This window comes from Macaca mulatta, chromosome 1, assembly GCF_049350105.2.
Source record: "Macaca mulatta isolate MMU2019108-1 chromosome 1, T2T-MMU8v2.0, whole genome shotgun sequence".
Lineage (NCBI taxonomy): Eukaryota > Metazoa > Chordata > Mammalia > Primates > Cercopithecidae > Macaca > Macaca mulatta.
The window spans coordinates 37,455,189-37,473,339 of record NC_133406.1 but is presented as its reverse complement, the minus strand read 5'-3'; the positions used below and the strand labels follow the sequence as shown (position 1 = coordinate 37,473,339).

The 18,151-nt window shown below is 36.3% G+C and overlaps 1 protein-coding gene across 11 annotated transcripts in view; it reads right to left on the bottom strand.

Annotated features, from left to right (window-relative positions):
• CEP350 (centrosomal protein 350) overlaps positions 1-18,151 on the bottom strand; it is a 161,274-nt gene that overhangs the window by 51,020 nt on the left and 92,103 nt on the right. For 8 of the 11 annotated variants that reach the window (XM_028851021.2, XM_078001058.1, XM_078001059.1 and 5 more), the window contains 5 exons: positions 15,225-15,394; positions 10,721-10,917; positions 9,952-10,136; positions 9,380-9,467; positions 1,832-1,978 (listed from right to left, as the gene is read on the bottom strand). In XM_028851021.2, coding sequence (XP_028706854.2) covers positions 1,832-1,978; positions 9,380-9,467; positions 9,952-10,136; positions 10,721-10,917; positions 15,225-15,394 — 787 coding nt within the window. The remainder of the gene's footprint in view (positions 1-1,831; positions 1,979-9,379; positions 9,468-9,951; positions 10,137-10,720; positions 10,918-15,224; positions 15,395-18,151) is intronic. The other 3 variants (XM_078001043.1, XM_078001048.1, XM_078001057.1) reach the window with 1 other exon arrangement.

Genomic DNA, 18,151 nt, shown 5'->3' with positions numbered 1-18,151 from the left:
GCAAGCCCAAACACAGTGAGGATGGCCTTACCACAGAGAACTTCCTAGCACAATAGCCAGAGTCCAAAGAGATAAGGAAGAGAAGGTATGAGGAGATGGGAATAGCCCAATTTGGGGAGTCAGAGCCCAGGTGGAATGAGAAGGGCAACCACTTTCAGGTAGTCTGCAGATTAAGCGGTAGTAATGTATCACTGTTAATTTGTTGGCAACTTACTCTCAGATAACTCAGGATAACAGAATTTTTTGTATTGTTTGACATTTTTCTGTAAGTTTCAGATTTTTTCAAAATTTAAAGTTTACTTTAAAAATCAAAGCAGAGCATATTAGGAATTTTAAAAATTATACTGCTATACAGTTTGAGTTTTCTCACACTATAATGACTTTTTTTTTTTTTTTTTTTTTTGAGACAGGGTCTTGCTTTATCACTTAGGTTGGAGTGCAGTGGTGTGATCACAGCTTACTGCAGCCTCGGCCTGCTAGGCTGAAGCAATCCTCCCACCTCAGTCTTGCAAGTAGCTGGGACTATAGGTGTATGCCACCATGCCCAGCTAATTTTTGTGTTTTTTGTAGAGCTGGGTGTTTTGCCCTGTTGCCCAGGCTGATCTCAAACTCCTAAGCTCAAGCGATCTGCCCACCTAGGCCTCCCAAACTGTTGCGATTACAGGCGTGAGTCACAGCACCCAGCCCTACACTGACATTTTATAGTACCTTAGAATAGGTCCACTGAACATGGTGGCTCACACCTGTAATCCCAACACTCTAGGAGGCTAAGGCAGATGGATTGCTTGAGCCCAGGAGTTGGAGACCAGCCTGAACAACATGGCGAAACCCCATCTCTACAAAAAGTTCGCTGGGGGTGGAGGTGCATGCCTATAGTCCCAGCTACTGGAAAGGCTGAGGTGAGAGGATTACTTGACCCCTGGGAGGTCAAGCCTGCTGTGAGCTGTGATTGCACCATTTTATTCCAGTCCAGGTGATGGAGTGAAACCGTGTCCTCCCTCGACAAAAAAAAAAAAAGTTTCAAATTTTGTTTTTGTCTAATATCTCCTTTGAATCATGTATCATTGTATTAAAGTTGGATAGCTAAGATGAGTATCATGTAAATAGTAAAACAGTGTCCCCCATTAATTCTGAAGAATATATTTGGATTGATAAATAAGAGCAACGCCCTCTGTTCCAATTTAGTTTGTAAGTGAAATATATACTAAATTAAACTAATATTGTATAAGAACTATGTGGCCCTTTCAAAATTTGAATATTCCATAGGAAAAAAATAAAACTCTCACTATACATTAGGGCATTGCTACAGTTTGAATGTTTGTCCCCTCTGTAACTCATGTTGAATCTTAATTTTCATTGTAACATTAAGACAGTGGGAAATCAGACTATGGTATTTGAGAGGTAGAACTTTTGAAAGGTAATTAGAAATAGACGATGTCATAAGGGTTGGACTTTAGTGGCTTAATAAGAAAGAGAGGATTGAGTTAGCACGCTCAGCCCCCATGTCATGTGATGCCCTGCATCACCCCTTGGGACTCTGTGGAGAGTCCCTACCAGCAAGAAGGCCCTCACCAGATATGGCACCTTGACCTTGAACTTCTCACCTTCCAGAACTGTAAGAAAAAATTTTGCTCCTTTATAAATTACCCAGTCTTAGGTATTCAGTTATAGCAACAGAAAATGGACTAAGACTGGCCCATCCATAGAACTTTATCCTAGTTCATTATTGTATCATACTGTTTGAATGACTATCATCTTAGAACATGAGACAGGGTGAGACACCGGCAATCAACCTAAGACAGGAAACAAATAATAACTTCATGTAGTTTACCAATTTACTCTCCCCTGCAGACTTCAACTTCTCCTGTAGTTTTATGGTGGTCTGTCGGATCCTTTCTATCTCCTCCTGCTGTTTAAGAATCAGCTGTCTTTCCTTCCGAGCTGCCTTATTGGCTTCTTGAAGACGTTTTATTTCTGCCTAAGGTTTAAAGAGTTAAGACAGGGATCAAGATTGGGAGAAGACAAGGCCAAAGTAATATTAAAAAAAAAATCATCACATATATTAAAAACAAATACATACAGTATTTTATAACAAAAGTAGTAATACTGAAAAGTTTAAAAAATAATGAGGGAGGAAATAAATCACATACAATCCCACCATTCTAAAATAATTTCATATGATCCCTTAATTTTATTTAAATTATAATTAGACTGATAATTTCATATCCCATTTTAAAACATACATTTCACATTTTTCCATAATGCTACTTAACGTTTACACTTACTAGTTTAATAGCTGCTTATCAAGTAAACTAATTAATGTAACTATTAATCTATTGCTAAACTTTTAGGCCCCTATAATGTTTTACTATCCCAAATAATGCTTTAATGACCATACCACAGACTAGTTCTCTAGGAGAGATTTCTAAAAGTAAAATAAACACGTCAAAGACAATGAATCATTTTATGGTTCTTAAAAACAGTTTTTAAAATTGCTTTCAAAAAAGGACTGCCCCCGCCTACAATGCTACCAGAAACATTTAAGACTACATTGCATCAATCTCTCTCCACACAGAATACTAAGTTTTCAATTGCTATGTGGGCAGAAGATAACACATTTCACTGCTAATAATTGTCAAAATTTAACAGATAATCCTTTTTTAAAAATAAATTTGTTTTAAATCTGTTTTTTCGGTTAGATATGTTGGCTCACATCTGTAATCCTAGCACTTTGGGAGGCCAAGGCAGGCAGATCACTTGAGCCCAGGAGTTGACTAGCCTGGGCAACACGGTGAAACCCCGCCTTTACAAAAGATGCAAAAATTAGCCAGGCATGGTGGCACTCACCTGTGGTCCCAGCTACTTGGGAGGCTGAGGTGGGAGGATCAACCTGAGCCCAGGAGGTCAAGGTTGCAGTGAGCCAAAATCATGCCACTGCACTCCAGCCCGGGAAACAGAGTGAGACCCTGTCTCAATCAATCAATCAATCAATCAATCAATCAATCAATGTTTTCTTATTAATAAAGCATAATAAAGACATTAAAATTTGTAGTTATAATTATTTTAATCACTGAGATTTTTTGAAACTACCTTAAAATGCAAAAAAGTGCTTTGTAAACATCTACACTTCCAAAACATCAAATTAACAATTGTTAATATTCAGTTATATTTTCTCCAAGTCTTCAATCCTGTAAAGAAATAAAACATTACGGATAAAACTAGTCTGCAATCTTGTGCCCCAACTCCTCAGAGGTAACAACTATCATGGCTTTGGTATCTATCCTTCCAGCACATTCTTTTTAAATTATTCTAAAAATATTTGTGCTTATCTGTAAACAAAAAGATACACTATTTGGTTTGTATGCTTAAAAATATTTTATAAATATCATATGTATATGTTTTAAATCTTGCTTTACTAGATATCACTTTCGATATTTCGCCATGCTAATTTATGCCTTTTGATGCTGCATAAAATTAGAGTGGAGAACCATATATTTATCTATTACCCATATGGTGGGATTATTTTTATTTTTAAAATTTTTTAGAGACAAGGTCTTGCTCTGTTGTCCAGGCTGGAGTACAGTGGCTCAATCACAACTCAATGCAGCCTCAAACTTGTGGGCTCAAGTGATCTTCCCACCTTAGCCTCCCAAGTAGCTAGGACTACAAGCACGTGCCACCATGCATAGCTAATTTTTATTTTATTTTTTTGTAGACACAGGGTCTTGCTATGTTGCCCAGGGTGGTCTCAAACTCCTGGCCTCAAGTGATGCGTCTGCTTTGGCCTCCCAAAGTACTGAGATTATAGGTGTAAGCCACTGTGCCCACCCCATATGGTGAGATTTTAAGGTTGTTGTTTATTTTTTACTATTGTACAAACAATGCTGTAAGTAAACAGCCTTATATATTTTGTCTTCTTGGGCACATTTATAAATTTTTCTGGAGTAGTAGTTCTCAGAGTGTGCTCTATGGAGTCCCTGGAAGTCTTGAGACCCTGTCAGGGGACTCTGAGCATCAAACCATTTTTTATAATACTAAATACATTATGAGCAAATATATTATTTGCTCTTTATTCTCATTCCCTAATGAGTATACAATGGTTGTATACATTTTAAAGAAAGTAACTATATTTTCCAAAACAAAAAATAATTTAGTGAAAAGAATGATATTTTAGCGTTTTGCATATCTCTTTATTGTCTAGCTTGATTTTTTTTAACATTGTGCATTGATCACTGGGAAAATGTTGGTTCACTAAGTTATGCGGATTTTCTAAATGTTGACACACTTCATTATGCAATATCAAACAGTTATACTCATGAATATCACCATTAATCTCAAAAGAAAAATTATTTTGGGTGGGCAATGGAAATTTTTCAGAATCCTGACTTGTGTGTGAAAGCTTGAATTTTATCTTTGGCAATATATGCTGTCAGTTATTTTTCTGAAGTGACAGGGATACTTGCTTCGTTTTTGAGAAAAACATTTGTCAAATAACCAAATCTGAATTAGCAGTTTGCCTTGAATCATTCTTTCAAGTAAAAATGCTATTCCATGAAAAAAAATTTTTAAAAAAGCTCACAATTCAAACAAGCGCACAAATACTTCTCCTTGAATTAATCACTATATTCTGGTATCGAGCAAAGGTGTCTGATTATGGATTTCCCGTTTCTGTCACACAGAATACAAAAAAGACATGTACTCAAGAGTTTAAGACAATAAGATTAATAATTCTTACTACTCAATCAGGACATTCTAAATGAAACTTGCTTTCTTTAACTGCAAGTAAGTGGCATGAAGAATAAGACAATTACCAATACGGTTTGGTGCCACTGACTTGTGCTAAAGCACCAGCAGTTTTACTCAGCATTGTTTTCTCCTATTTAGTGCAAATGTCAACACAGTGAAAAGGGTAAATTCATATCAGAGTATCATGAAAATAGTTTTGATCTTCCAGACCTGTGAAAGGGTCTTAGAGGCCAGAGTTTCACAAAGTACATTTTGAAACTTCCACTAACTTAGGCCTGAATTTCTGAACCAAATAATGTATAAATTCACCCAATTCAAGCCTAGAAGAAAAAAAAGACAATTTCTAAGGAATACTTGGGAAACAAGGTTTGCTCCTCTTGTAAGAACACACAAAGTTGTACAAATGAATTGCTTACTTTAAAATGGTGAATGGTATAAGTGAATTATTCACTTTATTAAAATGGTTATTTTTATGTGTTATGAATATCACTTCAGGGAGGGTAAAACTGGTAAGACATAGGAAAATACGGTCTCTCTTTTTTGGATACGGTTGTACCAAATTGCTTAGAGCCAGCCATTTCGCTATCAGTCAAAAGAATTCTTTCTGCTACAGTTGCAATAGATATCTTAGCACATATATTCTTACACTTTGGTTCTTTCAACCCTATAAGGCAACTTTTCAGGGGTAACCAATTGGATCAAAGAGTATATTTTGCATATTTACTTAAAAAATTCTTAAGTATTACAAAAAGAAAAAGTAGTCACTCATATCCCTACCACTGGCATTAAACATATTTAACAGTTTGCACATTTGTTTCAAATATGTTATCTATAAATAGATAAACATAGATGAAACCAAACTCCATGCCAATCTTTTCCTCCTTCCTCTCTTCCCCAGAAGTGTATCATTCCTATATGTGGTTTTTTGCTTTTGATGCATGAGTGGTTCCACAGAACATATACCACTAATTGGTTACATTAAAAAAATTTACATGACTGGTATAATACTGTATATATTCTTTGCATCTTGCTTTTCTATAAAAAAGAACATTATGGTTTTTGGTAAAGGAAGATCTACTGCTACACTCTCCAGTATGACAGCTTCTAGCTACATGTGGCTAGTAGCTACAGTATTGGACAACACAGATATAGAAAATTACTATCATTTCAGATATCTCTATAGACAGTGCTGATATCTAATACATTCAGTTTCCTGTAGTACTATACTTTCTTGCAAGAATATGTTTTATTTCATCTATTCTTTTATTGAAGAAATTAAGTTGTTTCCATTTTCCTCTGCACATATGTGAAAGCTTTTTTAGGATATATACCAAGACAGAACTGCTGAGTCGTATATCATATATGTCCTCAACTGAACCAGGTAGTGGCAATTGCTCTCAACTCAAAGTGGTTACACCAGTCAACACTCTAACCAGCTATACAGAGCCGCAGTGACAAAACTGGAGACTCAGGAGATCTTAAACTCACATTCTCCTCAAAGCAGTTGTCAAGTTCTGAAGGAGCACATAGAGGGCTAAGGAGTTAACCCAGAAAAGCCTTGAAAGCACAGCAGAAATCTCCAGTCTCTTGTGCTGAGTAATTGTATCTGGGTTTCCAGTGAAGCCCTGGAGAGCCCCAACCCAGGGACAATGCAAACCAGACGTAGACTGAGGCTTACCAACTCTACAACCCAACCCTAACCCAGCACAATCTTTGAATGAATTAAGATGAACAGTTGATAACTCTAATAAAATAGCAAAAGAAAACTCTAATAAAATAGCAAAAGAAAGGATAAATCCTCTCTGGGGGAAGAGACCATCAGCTGGAGCCTTTGCAGTTATTTATATACTGCTGTCTAGTACTCAACAAAAAAATTACTAGGCATGCAAAGTAAAGGAGCCATACGATAGTTAAAAAAAAAAAAAAAAGAAAACAGACAATAGTAATAATAGAGGCACAGATGGCTACATATAAGCAGACAGGGAAGAAATAACAGTACAGAAAATTAAAATAACTATGGATAATATGTAGAAAAAGATAGAAAAGTAGGCCGGGCACAGTGGCTCATGCCTGTAATCCCGGCACTTTGGGAAGCCAAGGCGGGTGGATCACCTGAGATCAGGGGTTTGAGACCAGCCTGGCCAACATGGTGAAACCCCATCTCTACTAAAAATACAAAAAAATTAGCTGGGTGTGGTGGCACACGCCTGTAATCCCAGCTACTCAGGAGGCTGAGGCAGGGTTTGCAGTGAGCCAAGATCGCACCATTGCAGGAAGAGTGAAACTCCGTCTCAAAAACAAAAACAAAAACCAAAACAAAAACAAAAACCAAGTAGATTAAAGGGTAGAAAATTTTAACAGACTTAAAATCTATTTTAAAAAGAATAAAATTGGGTATTATAGAACTAAAACACTAAAACAGATCAAATTAAGAACTCACTGGAGAGACTTAGCAGTACATTGGGCAAAGTAGAAGACATACTAATGAACTCAAAGACAGGTCAATAAAAACTTTCCAAACTGAAGCACAGTGCTTTTAGTTTTTAATTTGTTTGTTTTAAGGAATAAAATACAAACAAGACAGAGGAAAGGGATGTGGCAAATGGTCAAAAGGTCTAACCTATGTCTAATTGAAGTCCCTGAAGTAAAAGAGAAAAAGAATGAGGCAGAAGTGGCCAGGCACAGTAGCTCACACCTGTAATCCCAGTACTCTGGGAGGCCAAGGTTGGGGATCACTTGAGTCCAGGAGTTCAAGACCAGCCTGGGCAACATGGTGAAACCCCATCTCTACAAAAAATTACCTGGCACTGGTGGCGCACACCTGTGGTCCCAGCTACAGGGGAGGCTTGGGTGAGTGGACTGCTTGAGCCCCGGAGGCAGAGGTTGCAGTGAGCTGAGATCGTGCCACTGTACTCCAGCCTGGGCAACTGAGTGGGTCCCTGTCTCACAAAAAAAAAAAAAAAAAAAAAAAAAAGGGAGGCGGGAGCAGAAGCAATACATGAAGAGACAGTTTCTGAAAAACTGATTAAATAAAACAACCAATACAAGAAGCTCAGCAAATCTTAAATAGGATGAATACAAAGGAAACCACGCCTACATGCATCATAGTAAAACTACTGAAAAATTGGATAATTTTTAAATAATCTTAAAAGGAACCTTCAAAAGAACAACATTAAGATAACTGACCTCTCCACATAAACAATAAAAGCAGTAAATAATGGAAAAACATCTTTAAAAGTGCTGAAAGAAAATAATTTTATGCCTATTAAAAATATTCTTCAAACATAAAGGTGAAACAAACACATTTTCAAACTAATCAAAACAAAAAATGTGTTATTAGCAGGCATGCAATAAAATACCAGATGTATTAAAATGAAAAATCTTATACTTCAAAGGATACTATCAAGAAAGTGAAAAGAAACCCCACAGAATGAGGGATAAATTTATAAATCTTGTTTTCATTTTATTTTATAACAGAAAGCTACTGTAACATTATAGAAAGTTATTTACTTATTTTAACTAAGAAAAAATTTTAATTTATTTTAAAATCAATTTTTTGGATTAAAAATACACAACTTTTTTTTTAAATAGAATTCAGAATTTATTCAAATTCATATCATCTGTAATGTTTCCTGGGATAAACATATAACTAAGTAATAAGCCAATATATAATTCAGATAATTAGGTTCCTAAATCATTTAACATAGTAGCTAGCACCTGGCAACAGGTTAATATGGAAAAAAATAACTAGAATCTATTGAATACTTACCAGGCACAGTGAAACACATTTTACATATGTTACCTCATTTAATCCTCACAACCACCATATGAAGTATAATCCCACTCCTACAGATGAGGAAATTAAGTCTCAGAGAGTTACTTAAACTTTGACCGTGATTACACAGTTGCAAGGGACAACACTGGAATTCAAATAATAGCAACTAACATTTATTGAGCACTTACCATTGTGCCACAGTCTGCTCTAAGTTTATTTTATGTATTAACTCACTTATTCCTCAAAACAACCCTATAAAGTATGTTACTATTATTATCTTCAGTTTACAGATGAGGAAACTGAGACACAGAGAAGTTAAGTAACTTGTTCCAGGTTATGAAACCAGCAACTGGTAAAGCTGGGATTTTAGCCTAGGAAATCTAACTCCAGAGCCTGAATTCTTTACCACTACACTACCATGCTGCCTCTCCAGAATTCAAAACTAAGGTCTTTCTAAGTCCATTAAGCCAAAATATTTATCAATATGTAATTAATATGTCATGAAAGTCTAGGAAACAATAACTTAAAATTTAATCCAAATAGATTCTTTTACACATATCTTAATTTTTAAAATATGTATTTCAAAAGAGTATTTTTCTTTTACTTACTACATGAAGGTAGAAAGTTTGCCTGTGTATTTTATTAATTTAGCAGTGACACACACAATCCTAATTTAGGAGAAATACAGTAGATTATCAAGCAACCCCTATAAGTATAGTAGTATGAACATAAACAGTGGAAGTATCAACTAAATCTCATTTAAGGCAATAATAAGGAAAAGAAATCAGGCAAAATAATAGATTCCATAACCTAACTTGCCTTATAAGCTATCCTAAAGGGGTGTCTTCCCTAACATACCTTTTCTTGCTGCAACCTTAAAAGCAAACCACGCTGTTTCTTCCGGAGTGGGGGCATTTTATCATCCTCTCCTTTGTCTCGTAGATGTCTGCAAATAATATTTTTCATTCAGACAAAGATTTGATTAAATTTCTCTTACCTGAATAATGTCAAGAATTCTTGACTACTAAAAAGTCTACAAACCAATTTAACATTTTCAAATGTGAAAAGCAGTTGCTACATGTAGCTGTAACCATTCATATCCGAATAAGTATTTTACTGAGGTATATGCAAGCCCTAGAATGTGTCCTCTGAAGACAGAAGGACTTTGGGAAATTTACAATATTGTATCATATGACAACATAAGATTACAGTCAGTTAAGTGGTAAAAGAGGAATGCAAAGAAAATGTTATGTGAGTAGGAGGAGGTCTTGAAAGAAATACAAATCAAATATGACTGCCATACTTCTAGCTTGAGAAACTGGGTTGCTCAAATCAAATCAAATGAGGAAACAAAAACATCTTAAAATATAAAGCATTCTGTTTTAAGAACGAAGAAATTAGTGAAAACTGTACTCACTGAAGGAACTTACTTTTTTTGATGCTCTAACCAGGCCAACTCAGCCTTAGTCTTCTCCTTCAAGGCCTTTTCGCGGAGACGCAGGAGTGAAGACTGGTGAGCTGCCCTCATTTCTTCTTCTTTCATATACTGTCGAACCATCTCCATAGTAAATTTAGAAAAGCTATCTTGTCCTCCTGAGAATGGCATGTTCAGTTCCTAAAGTAGATGGTTTCTTTCTTGTTTATCATCATCTAACCTTTTGGTACTTCACTCCACTAAAAGTGGTATGCATTTACAAAAACAAACTATGTATTTAACAAGGCCATCAACAATGTAAGAGAATATTCTTTAAAAAGGCACCTGAGGCAGATTAACATTCATCTGCTAATTAACTCAGCCAATAAAATTTTAATAAACTACTGCAAGCCAATTACTGTCCCAAGGATCCAAAGTGGGATAAGAATTTGTTTCTGCTAACCAAAAAGCATACAATTTGGTAAGAACGAATGTAAATTTCTAAATGGAATACAGCATTAGAAGAGTGAAGCAAGTACAAAAGCTAGAGAGATAATATTGGCTCAGATCCTCAAAGGCCTCATATATCATTCCAAAAAATAAGTTTGTATTGTACTTTGTAAGGAAAGTGAAGCCAGATTTCATAGGAAAACTATAAAATAAAATTGATATCTTAGAAAAATCATTCTAGTAGCTGACAAATGAGACAAGTACAAAATGTTTTCTCATATCTTTGAGAGAACATATCCACAACCATTTACCTCCACACATAAAGTGAAACACACCTTGGCAGTAGACAGCGTAGTTTTTTCTGGAGAAGCTTCTTCATCAGAGTCATCATGATGACCTCTTCTCTTTTCCATATTAAATCTGCGGTGACTTTCTGAAGGTAGTAATGATCGAAATGATTGTTCTTCTATTTCATCTTCTGTCATGGATTCATCAAATTTCAGAGAATATTCTGTTGCAATAGATGTTGAGTCTAAAAGAATATGGAGAAAGTAGATTTTATCATTATAACTGTTCTCAGTAGGTATTCAATTAGTAGCCCTTTGCCTCTTTATGGGACAATCCAACATAAATTCATAAAACTGATCACTAAAAAATAGACATGAAACATTAAAATTCATTTGCCTTACAAGCAAGGAAAAAAACCTCTAAAAATACCTAGAAATATTACGTTAAGAAATATAAAGATTAATGTTGCAAAAAATTTAGAGAGCTCTTACAAATCAATTAGAAAACCACTAATACACCTATAGAAAAATGAAAAAAGGTCAGATCAGATGCTTTACAAAGCAAATATAAATAGTAAAAGTGAAAAACTGTTTAACATTACTATCAATCAAAGAAATGCAAGTAAAAATATCTTTTTAAAAAACTCATTAATTCCAAGTTTAATTAGAATATGACAGATCTTTCAGGCTGGTTCCTGTGTGCCTTTGACACGGTTTTTTTTTTTTTTTTTAATTGAATACTTCTTCACTTTCTGGTACTACAAGATACTCCAGGCTCATTGTATTTTCCCTACAGCCCTAGAATCAGCCATTTCTCCAAAAAGCTCTTATTTATTTTATTAAGGAATGATACTTAGAAACCACAATCTAGGGGCCAGGCACAGTGGCTCACACCTGCAATCCCAGCATTTTGGGATGCCAAGGTGGGAGGATCCCTCGAGGCCAGGAGTTTGAGACCAGCCTGGGTGACAGAGCAAGACCCCATCTCTTTAAAAAATCAGAAAGAAAGAAAGAATTTGTAGGCACTAGTTGTCCTTGTTACTACGGGTGTATCACTGCTTCTGCACTTGCTCAGTGGACAGAGCTAGGTAATATATGGATATATATTAATCCATGTGTACAAGTGTGTGCACATACTTACGCACACAATTACAATTGCTTTTATATCCATTCAGTCAGCCAGCTAAACATGAATTCATACTTACGTCTATGATCCAGTACCAGAGTTCATTCTAGTCTTCCTTTCTTGTGTATCTTCCCTTCCAATACTGAGAAACATGGCTCCCACCATCCAACACTCATTTACTTATTTGTTCAAACCCAATATATATGTAAAGAACTGTTAACCTGTACCCCCGTGAAAAACTATTATCCAACTAGAGTATAGGTTTATGTACCGTTCCTTTTGTATTAGGCTTATATTAACAGTTTCCACTCAAGACACCATTTTCCAAAGTTACTTACTTAGGTCAGCTCTTTTCCCTAACTGCTTCAATGTCGTTATGCCATATATTTGTAATACAGTTAGATCCATTTATCGCAGGCTGCGTTCCATTTTGGGATCTCCCAATATCCTGATTCATGTGTGTGTTTGCATGATTAGTTCACAGATACTAAAATTTACTCATTGTGATACACAGTTCCAAGGTTTTGACAAATACACAGCATCATACAGAACATACATACATACAGAACAACTACTCTATGTAACAGTTCCTTCACCCTAAACGTCCCTCCATGCATCCTCTTTGCAGTCAACTACTTCCTCTTCCCCCTAATGCCTAGAAACCAATTGTTTTCCATCTCTTTAGTTGTGCCTTTTACATACTGTCATATAAATTGAATCATATTATAACAGATAGATTTTTGGGGCCTGCTTTTTCACTTAGTAAAATTCACTTAAAATTCGTCCAAGTGCGCTCCCTTCAATAGCTCCCCTGGTAGAGGGGAGGTCTGGTAGAGTGCAGGACTGTAAAATTTGTCCATGTTGTTGCATGAATCAAAAGATTATTCCTTTTAATAGCTGAATAGTATTTCATTGTATGGATGTACCAGTTTATTTATCCATTTTCCTAGTAAAGGACATCTTGATTGCTTATAGTTCTTAGCAATTATGAATATGCTGCTATGAACATCAGTATATAGGTTTTTATGTAGACGTAAATTTTCAGATCACTCAGTAAATACCCAGGCATGTGATTGCTGGATTGTATGGTTAAGTCTTACAAGACACTATGAAACTATCTTCCACGATGACCATATAATTTTCCATTCTCACCAACAATGTATGCAAGTTCCTGTTGCTCTGCATCCTTGTCACCAATTTATTATTGTCCATTTTTCTGATAGTCATTCTAGTAATGTGTTATAGTATCCTGTGATTTCAATTTTAATTTCTCTAATGATATATGTGGTTGAAGACTTTTTCCTGTGTCTATGTGCCATCTGCATATTTTCTTCAATAAAGTATCTGTTCAGATCTTCTGTACATTTTAAAAATTGAGTTGTTTTTCCTATTATTGAAATTATTATTTATTTTTTTTTTTTTGAGACAGAATCTCTCTCTTGTTGCCCAGGCTGGAGTGCAGTGGCACAATCTTGGCTCACTGCAACCTCCACCTCCAAGGTTTGAGCAATTCTCCTGCTTCAGCCTCCTGAGTAGCTGGGACTACAGGTGCGTACCACCATGCCCAGATAATTTTTGCATTTTTAGTAGAGATGAGGTTTCACCAGATTAGCCAGGCTGGTCTCGAAATCCTGACCTTAGGTGATCTGCCTGCCTCAGCCTCCCAAAGTGCTGGGATTTCAGGTATGAACCACCACACCCAGCCTTCTATTATTGAGTTTCAAGAGTTCTTTACATACTCTAGATAGAAATCCTTTATCAAATATGTGATTTGCAAATATTTTCTCCCAATCTGTGGCTTGTCTTTTCATTCTCTTCACAATGTCTTTCACAGAGTGGAAGTTTTTAAATTCTGATAAAGCACAATTCATCAATTTTTTCTTTCACAGATCATACCTTGAGGTGTTACATACCTCAGAAGTCATCACCAAACCGAATGCTGCCTAGATTTATATTTTCTCCTACGTAGGAGGTTTTTAAGGGTTTCATTCTTTGGATAGTGGCTGCCTTGTGAATTCTAGCTGTCTTGGCTTCTTCAGATTCCTAACTCAATTTTCTCAACTCAAGAAGACCACTGGGCTCCATGCTCTGTAGTCTGGAAACTCCCTAGGCAGTAAACTGGTAGAACTGTAGCACTCATTTGTTTCCAGTCTCTCATGAATCAACACAATTCACTGCCTGAGGCCCCACTGTCTTAAAAATAGTTACTTCATGTTTTGCCTGATATTTTACTTGCTTTAAGAGGGAAGCAGGCTGGGCGCAGTTGCTCAGACCTGTAATCCCAGCACTTTGGGAGGCCAAGGTGGACGGATCATGAGTTCAGGAGTTTGAGACCAGCCTGACCAGTATGGTGAAACCCCGTCTCTACTAAAAATACAAAAATTAGCCAGGCGTTGTGGCGCATGCCTATAATCCCAGCTACTCAGGAGGCTGAGGCAGGAGAATTGCTTGAACCCAGGAGGCGGAGGTTCCTGTGAGCTGAGATCATGCCACTGCACTCCAGCCTGGTGACAGAGCAAGATTCTGTCTCACAAAAAAAATAAATAAATAAATAAATAAAAAATAAAAAATGAAAAAAAAGAGGGTAAGCAAATCTGGTCCCTGTTGTTCCATCATGGCCAGAAGTAGCAGCAGTCCAACTAATAATACATTTTTGTTTTTGTATTTCTGCTAGTCAAGTAAAGCACTGGGCAAGTAATTCAATATTGTTTAAAGAAGTTAAATAAAGTCACTGTTCATGATATTTTAAAACAGTCACTTGAAAATTATTTATTCACTGTTATTGGAAGTCCAGGCACCATGGTACAAACAAGTCATACATGGTTACTGTGTTTCCTTCTAAGGCTTACAAATATTATCTACAATTAAATTTGTCATCAGTGCTTTAATTAGAAACACTATATTATTCATGAGATAAAGTTTAGTAAATATTAACGAAATAAAGTTAGAAATCTCCTCAGCTAAGTATCCAAATACATCACTTTTCATGTCTACATTCCAAAATACTAGAACACAGTTGTAGTCAAGTTGTCTGCCACTTTATTTACTTATTTAATTTTTTTTTGAGACAGGGTCTTGCTCTGTTGCCGAAGCTGGAGTGCTATGGCTCAATCACAGCTCACTGTAGACTTGATCTCCTAGGCTAAAGTGATTCTCCCATCTCAGCCTCTCACATACTAGGACCATAGGCTGTGCCACCAAGCCTGGCTAATTTTTAATTGTTTTGTAGAGACAGGGGTCTCCCTATGTTTCCCTGGATGGTTTCAAACTCCTAGGCTCAAGCAATTCTCCCACCTCAGCCTCCCAAAGTGCTGGAATTACTGGCATGAGCCACCGCATACAGCTTATTTGCTACTTTATAACAAGGATCCCCTTTTCTCTGGTTTCCGAACAAATGGTTACACATTTATTTGCAAAGAAAGTTACCTTTTTCATCAGGAAGAGATGGAACGCTATCACTTCGTAGAGAATCATCTGCAGCAGTCTGAACCTGTTCATCAATGGAACTCTCTATCTTTTCACCATTAAGTTTCTTCTCATTTTCCTGACAAGATGGAACTGAAGGACTTTCTTGGCGGCTGTTACCACTACTGCTTCTTTTTATAGATACATGGAAACAACAACAACAAAATTAACAAAATAAGGATTATAGCTTCAAAGTAAACTTATTTGGCCAAATGACTGTACTTTATAGTCAAGATAAAAATGAAGAAAGATGTAATATAAAACAGAAAAAGTGAAGTAACATAAGTCTGAGAATATTTTGGAAAAGATGAGAAAGATGAGTAGGAGAGAGGAAGGTTTCATGTTTGAATAATCATAATAGGCAGTGTTGCTAGCTTATCACTCCCTTTTTTCCCTTCGTTTCAAAATCAAACTTCTGGGAAAGGGAGCTACTGCTCACTGTTTCTACTTCTTTACTTTTCATTAACATCATGGTTTATCACAATCTGCTTCCATCCCAAATGCTCTACTAAAACTATTCTGAATAAGCTTTATCTATACTTTGAATTGCTAAATCCAATAGAGAATTTATTGCTTTGTAACATTAGATGTTGACAATATCTCCTTTAAAAGCTCTACTTGCTAAACAAAATACAGTAAAAGGTTAGGATAATCTGGATGAAAGCTATTTGAGGACTTTCTATTATTCTTGCAACTTTTCTGTAAGCTTGAAATCATGTCAACATTCTTATATCCTATGACTTTACTCTCACCTGCTTCTCTTCCCAACTCTCTAACAAGCTTTCCTTGTTTCTTTCATTTGCTTTAAATTTTTCTGTCTTTCCTTAAATTGATGGTTTTGTTTTGGTCCTTTTCTAACTTTTTTTTTTGAGAAGGAGTCTCACTCTGTCGCCCAGGCTGGAGTGCAGTGGCACGATCTTGGCTACCTGCAACCTCTACTTCCCGGATTCAAGAGATTATCCTGCCTCAGTCTCCCGAGTAGCTGGGATTACAGGCATGTGCCACAACACCCAGCTAATTTTTTTTTGTATTTTTAGTAGAGATTGGGCTTCGCCATGTTGGCCAGGCTGGTCTCCAACTCCTAACCTCAGATGATCCACCCGCCTCGGCCTCCCAAAGTGCTGGTATTACAGATGTAAGCTACCACGCTGGCCCTCTTTCTATTTTATACTACATGTTCTCCTTGGGCAATCTTAACCATGACTTCAACTACTATCATTTAGAGTGAGTCTCAAATTTGTATCACTATCTTTGCCCTTTCCTTGATTTTAAGCTTCAAGTGTTGAAATGCCATGTGAACTTCTGATTTGGGCTATTCCTCAGCCAACAAACTAAGCATATATTCCCCCAAGTGTTTTCCTTTCTCTTTCTTACATTTCTTGGTTTATTCATTCATTACACAAGCCGGGTTAATATACTTAGGATCCTCAGCACATACTTATTTCTTCTTTCAAATTGCCCTTGCTGCTCTGTCTGCCTAACGACCTATGGAATTAAATAATCAGTTCAAGTGTTATTTCTGAGAAGACTGCATGGACCCCACCCCAACTCTCAAGGAAGCTTTGGTCACTTCGGACCCTGTGTTCATACTTTTTTGTGTGTGTATATTTCTGTGATAATACTTATCAGAATACAATGCTATTGTTTGGTTTAATAAGTTTTTGAAAAGATAAATCTTCTAATAAAGCAATAAGGTAAAAGATGTAATACAGCACACAGTAAGGGACTTTCAAGTCAGAAGGACATGGGGTTGAATGCCAATTCTAACAATTGCCAGCTATGTGCTAATCATTCACTCAGTAAATTTGTAGTAGATTGCCTATCATGTGCTAGGTACTTTGCTAAGTTCTGATGATACAAATATGCATGGTACCCTCTTAAGATGGCTACAATAAAAAACACAACAAGCATTGGTGAGGATTGTAGAAAAATTTTACGTAGTGGAAAAATAGTATAAAATGCTGCAGTTACTTTGGAAAATAGTTTTGCAGTTCTTCAAAAAGTTAAACATAGAGCTACCGTACATGATCCAGCAATTCCATTCCTAAATATATACTCAAGAGAAATGAAAACATATCCACACAAAAGGTTGTATGTGAATGTTCACAGCAGCATTACTTACAACAGTCAAAAAGTGGAAACAACCCAAATGTCCACCAACTGATGAATGGATAAATAAAATGTGGGATAGCCATGCAAAAGAAAATAATTTGGCCATATAAACAAAGTAGTGATACATGCTACAACATGCATGAAACTTGAAAACATCATGCTAAGTGGAAGAAGTCAGTCACAAAGGGCCACATACTGTAATGATGCCATTTATATAAAAATCCAGAATAGGCAAATCCATAGAAAATGGAGACAGGAAATAGTGGTTGCCAGAGGAGGGTATAGGGAGTAACTGCTGATGGTTACTGAGTTTCTTTCTGAGGTGATGAAAATGAAGCCCTCAATGAGCTTCTGGTCTAGAATGTAACTGACTAACAAAGAAACATGTACACATAGGGTGGTCAAGACTGTCGCAGCTATACTCATAGTGCTATAGGAGAACACTTAGGTGAGAGCTAAAGCAGACGGGGTAAGACTGATTCTTGAAAGGTAAATAAAAGTAAACTAAATGAAATGAGGGGATGGTCTAGAAAGAAGGTATATCATATGCAATGGCACAGAAGACAGAAAGCAGGGTTCTTCTGAGAACTGGAAATAGAATGAATGGAGTATAGTAAAAGAGGGAAAGCCAAGAGATGGGGCTAGAGATAGACCAAAGGCTCAATTATAAAGAAAGTTTTTATGCCAGGATAAATAATTTGGACCTTAATTTGAATCTTCTGAAGGAATACTGAAGATTTCAAATAGGTGAATAACCAAATTGGCTAGAAATTTTA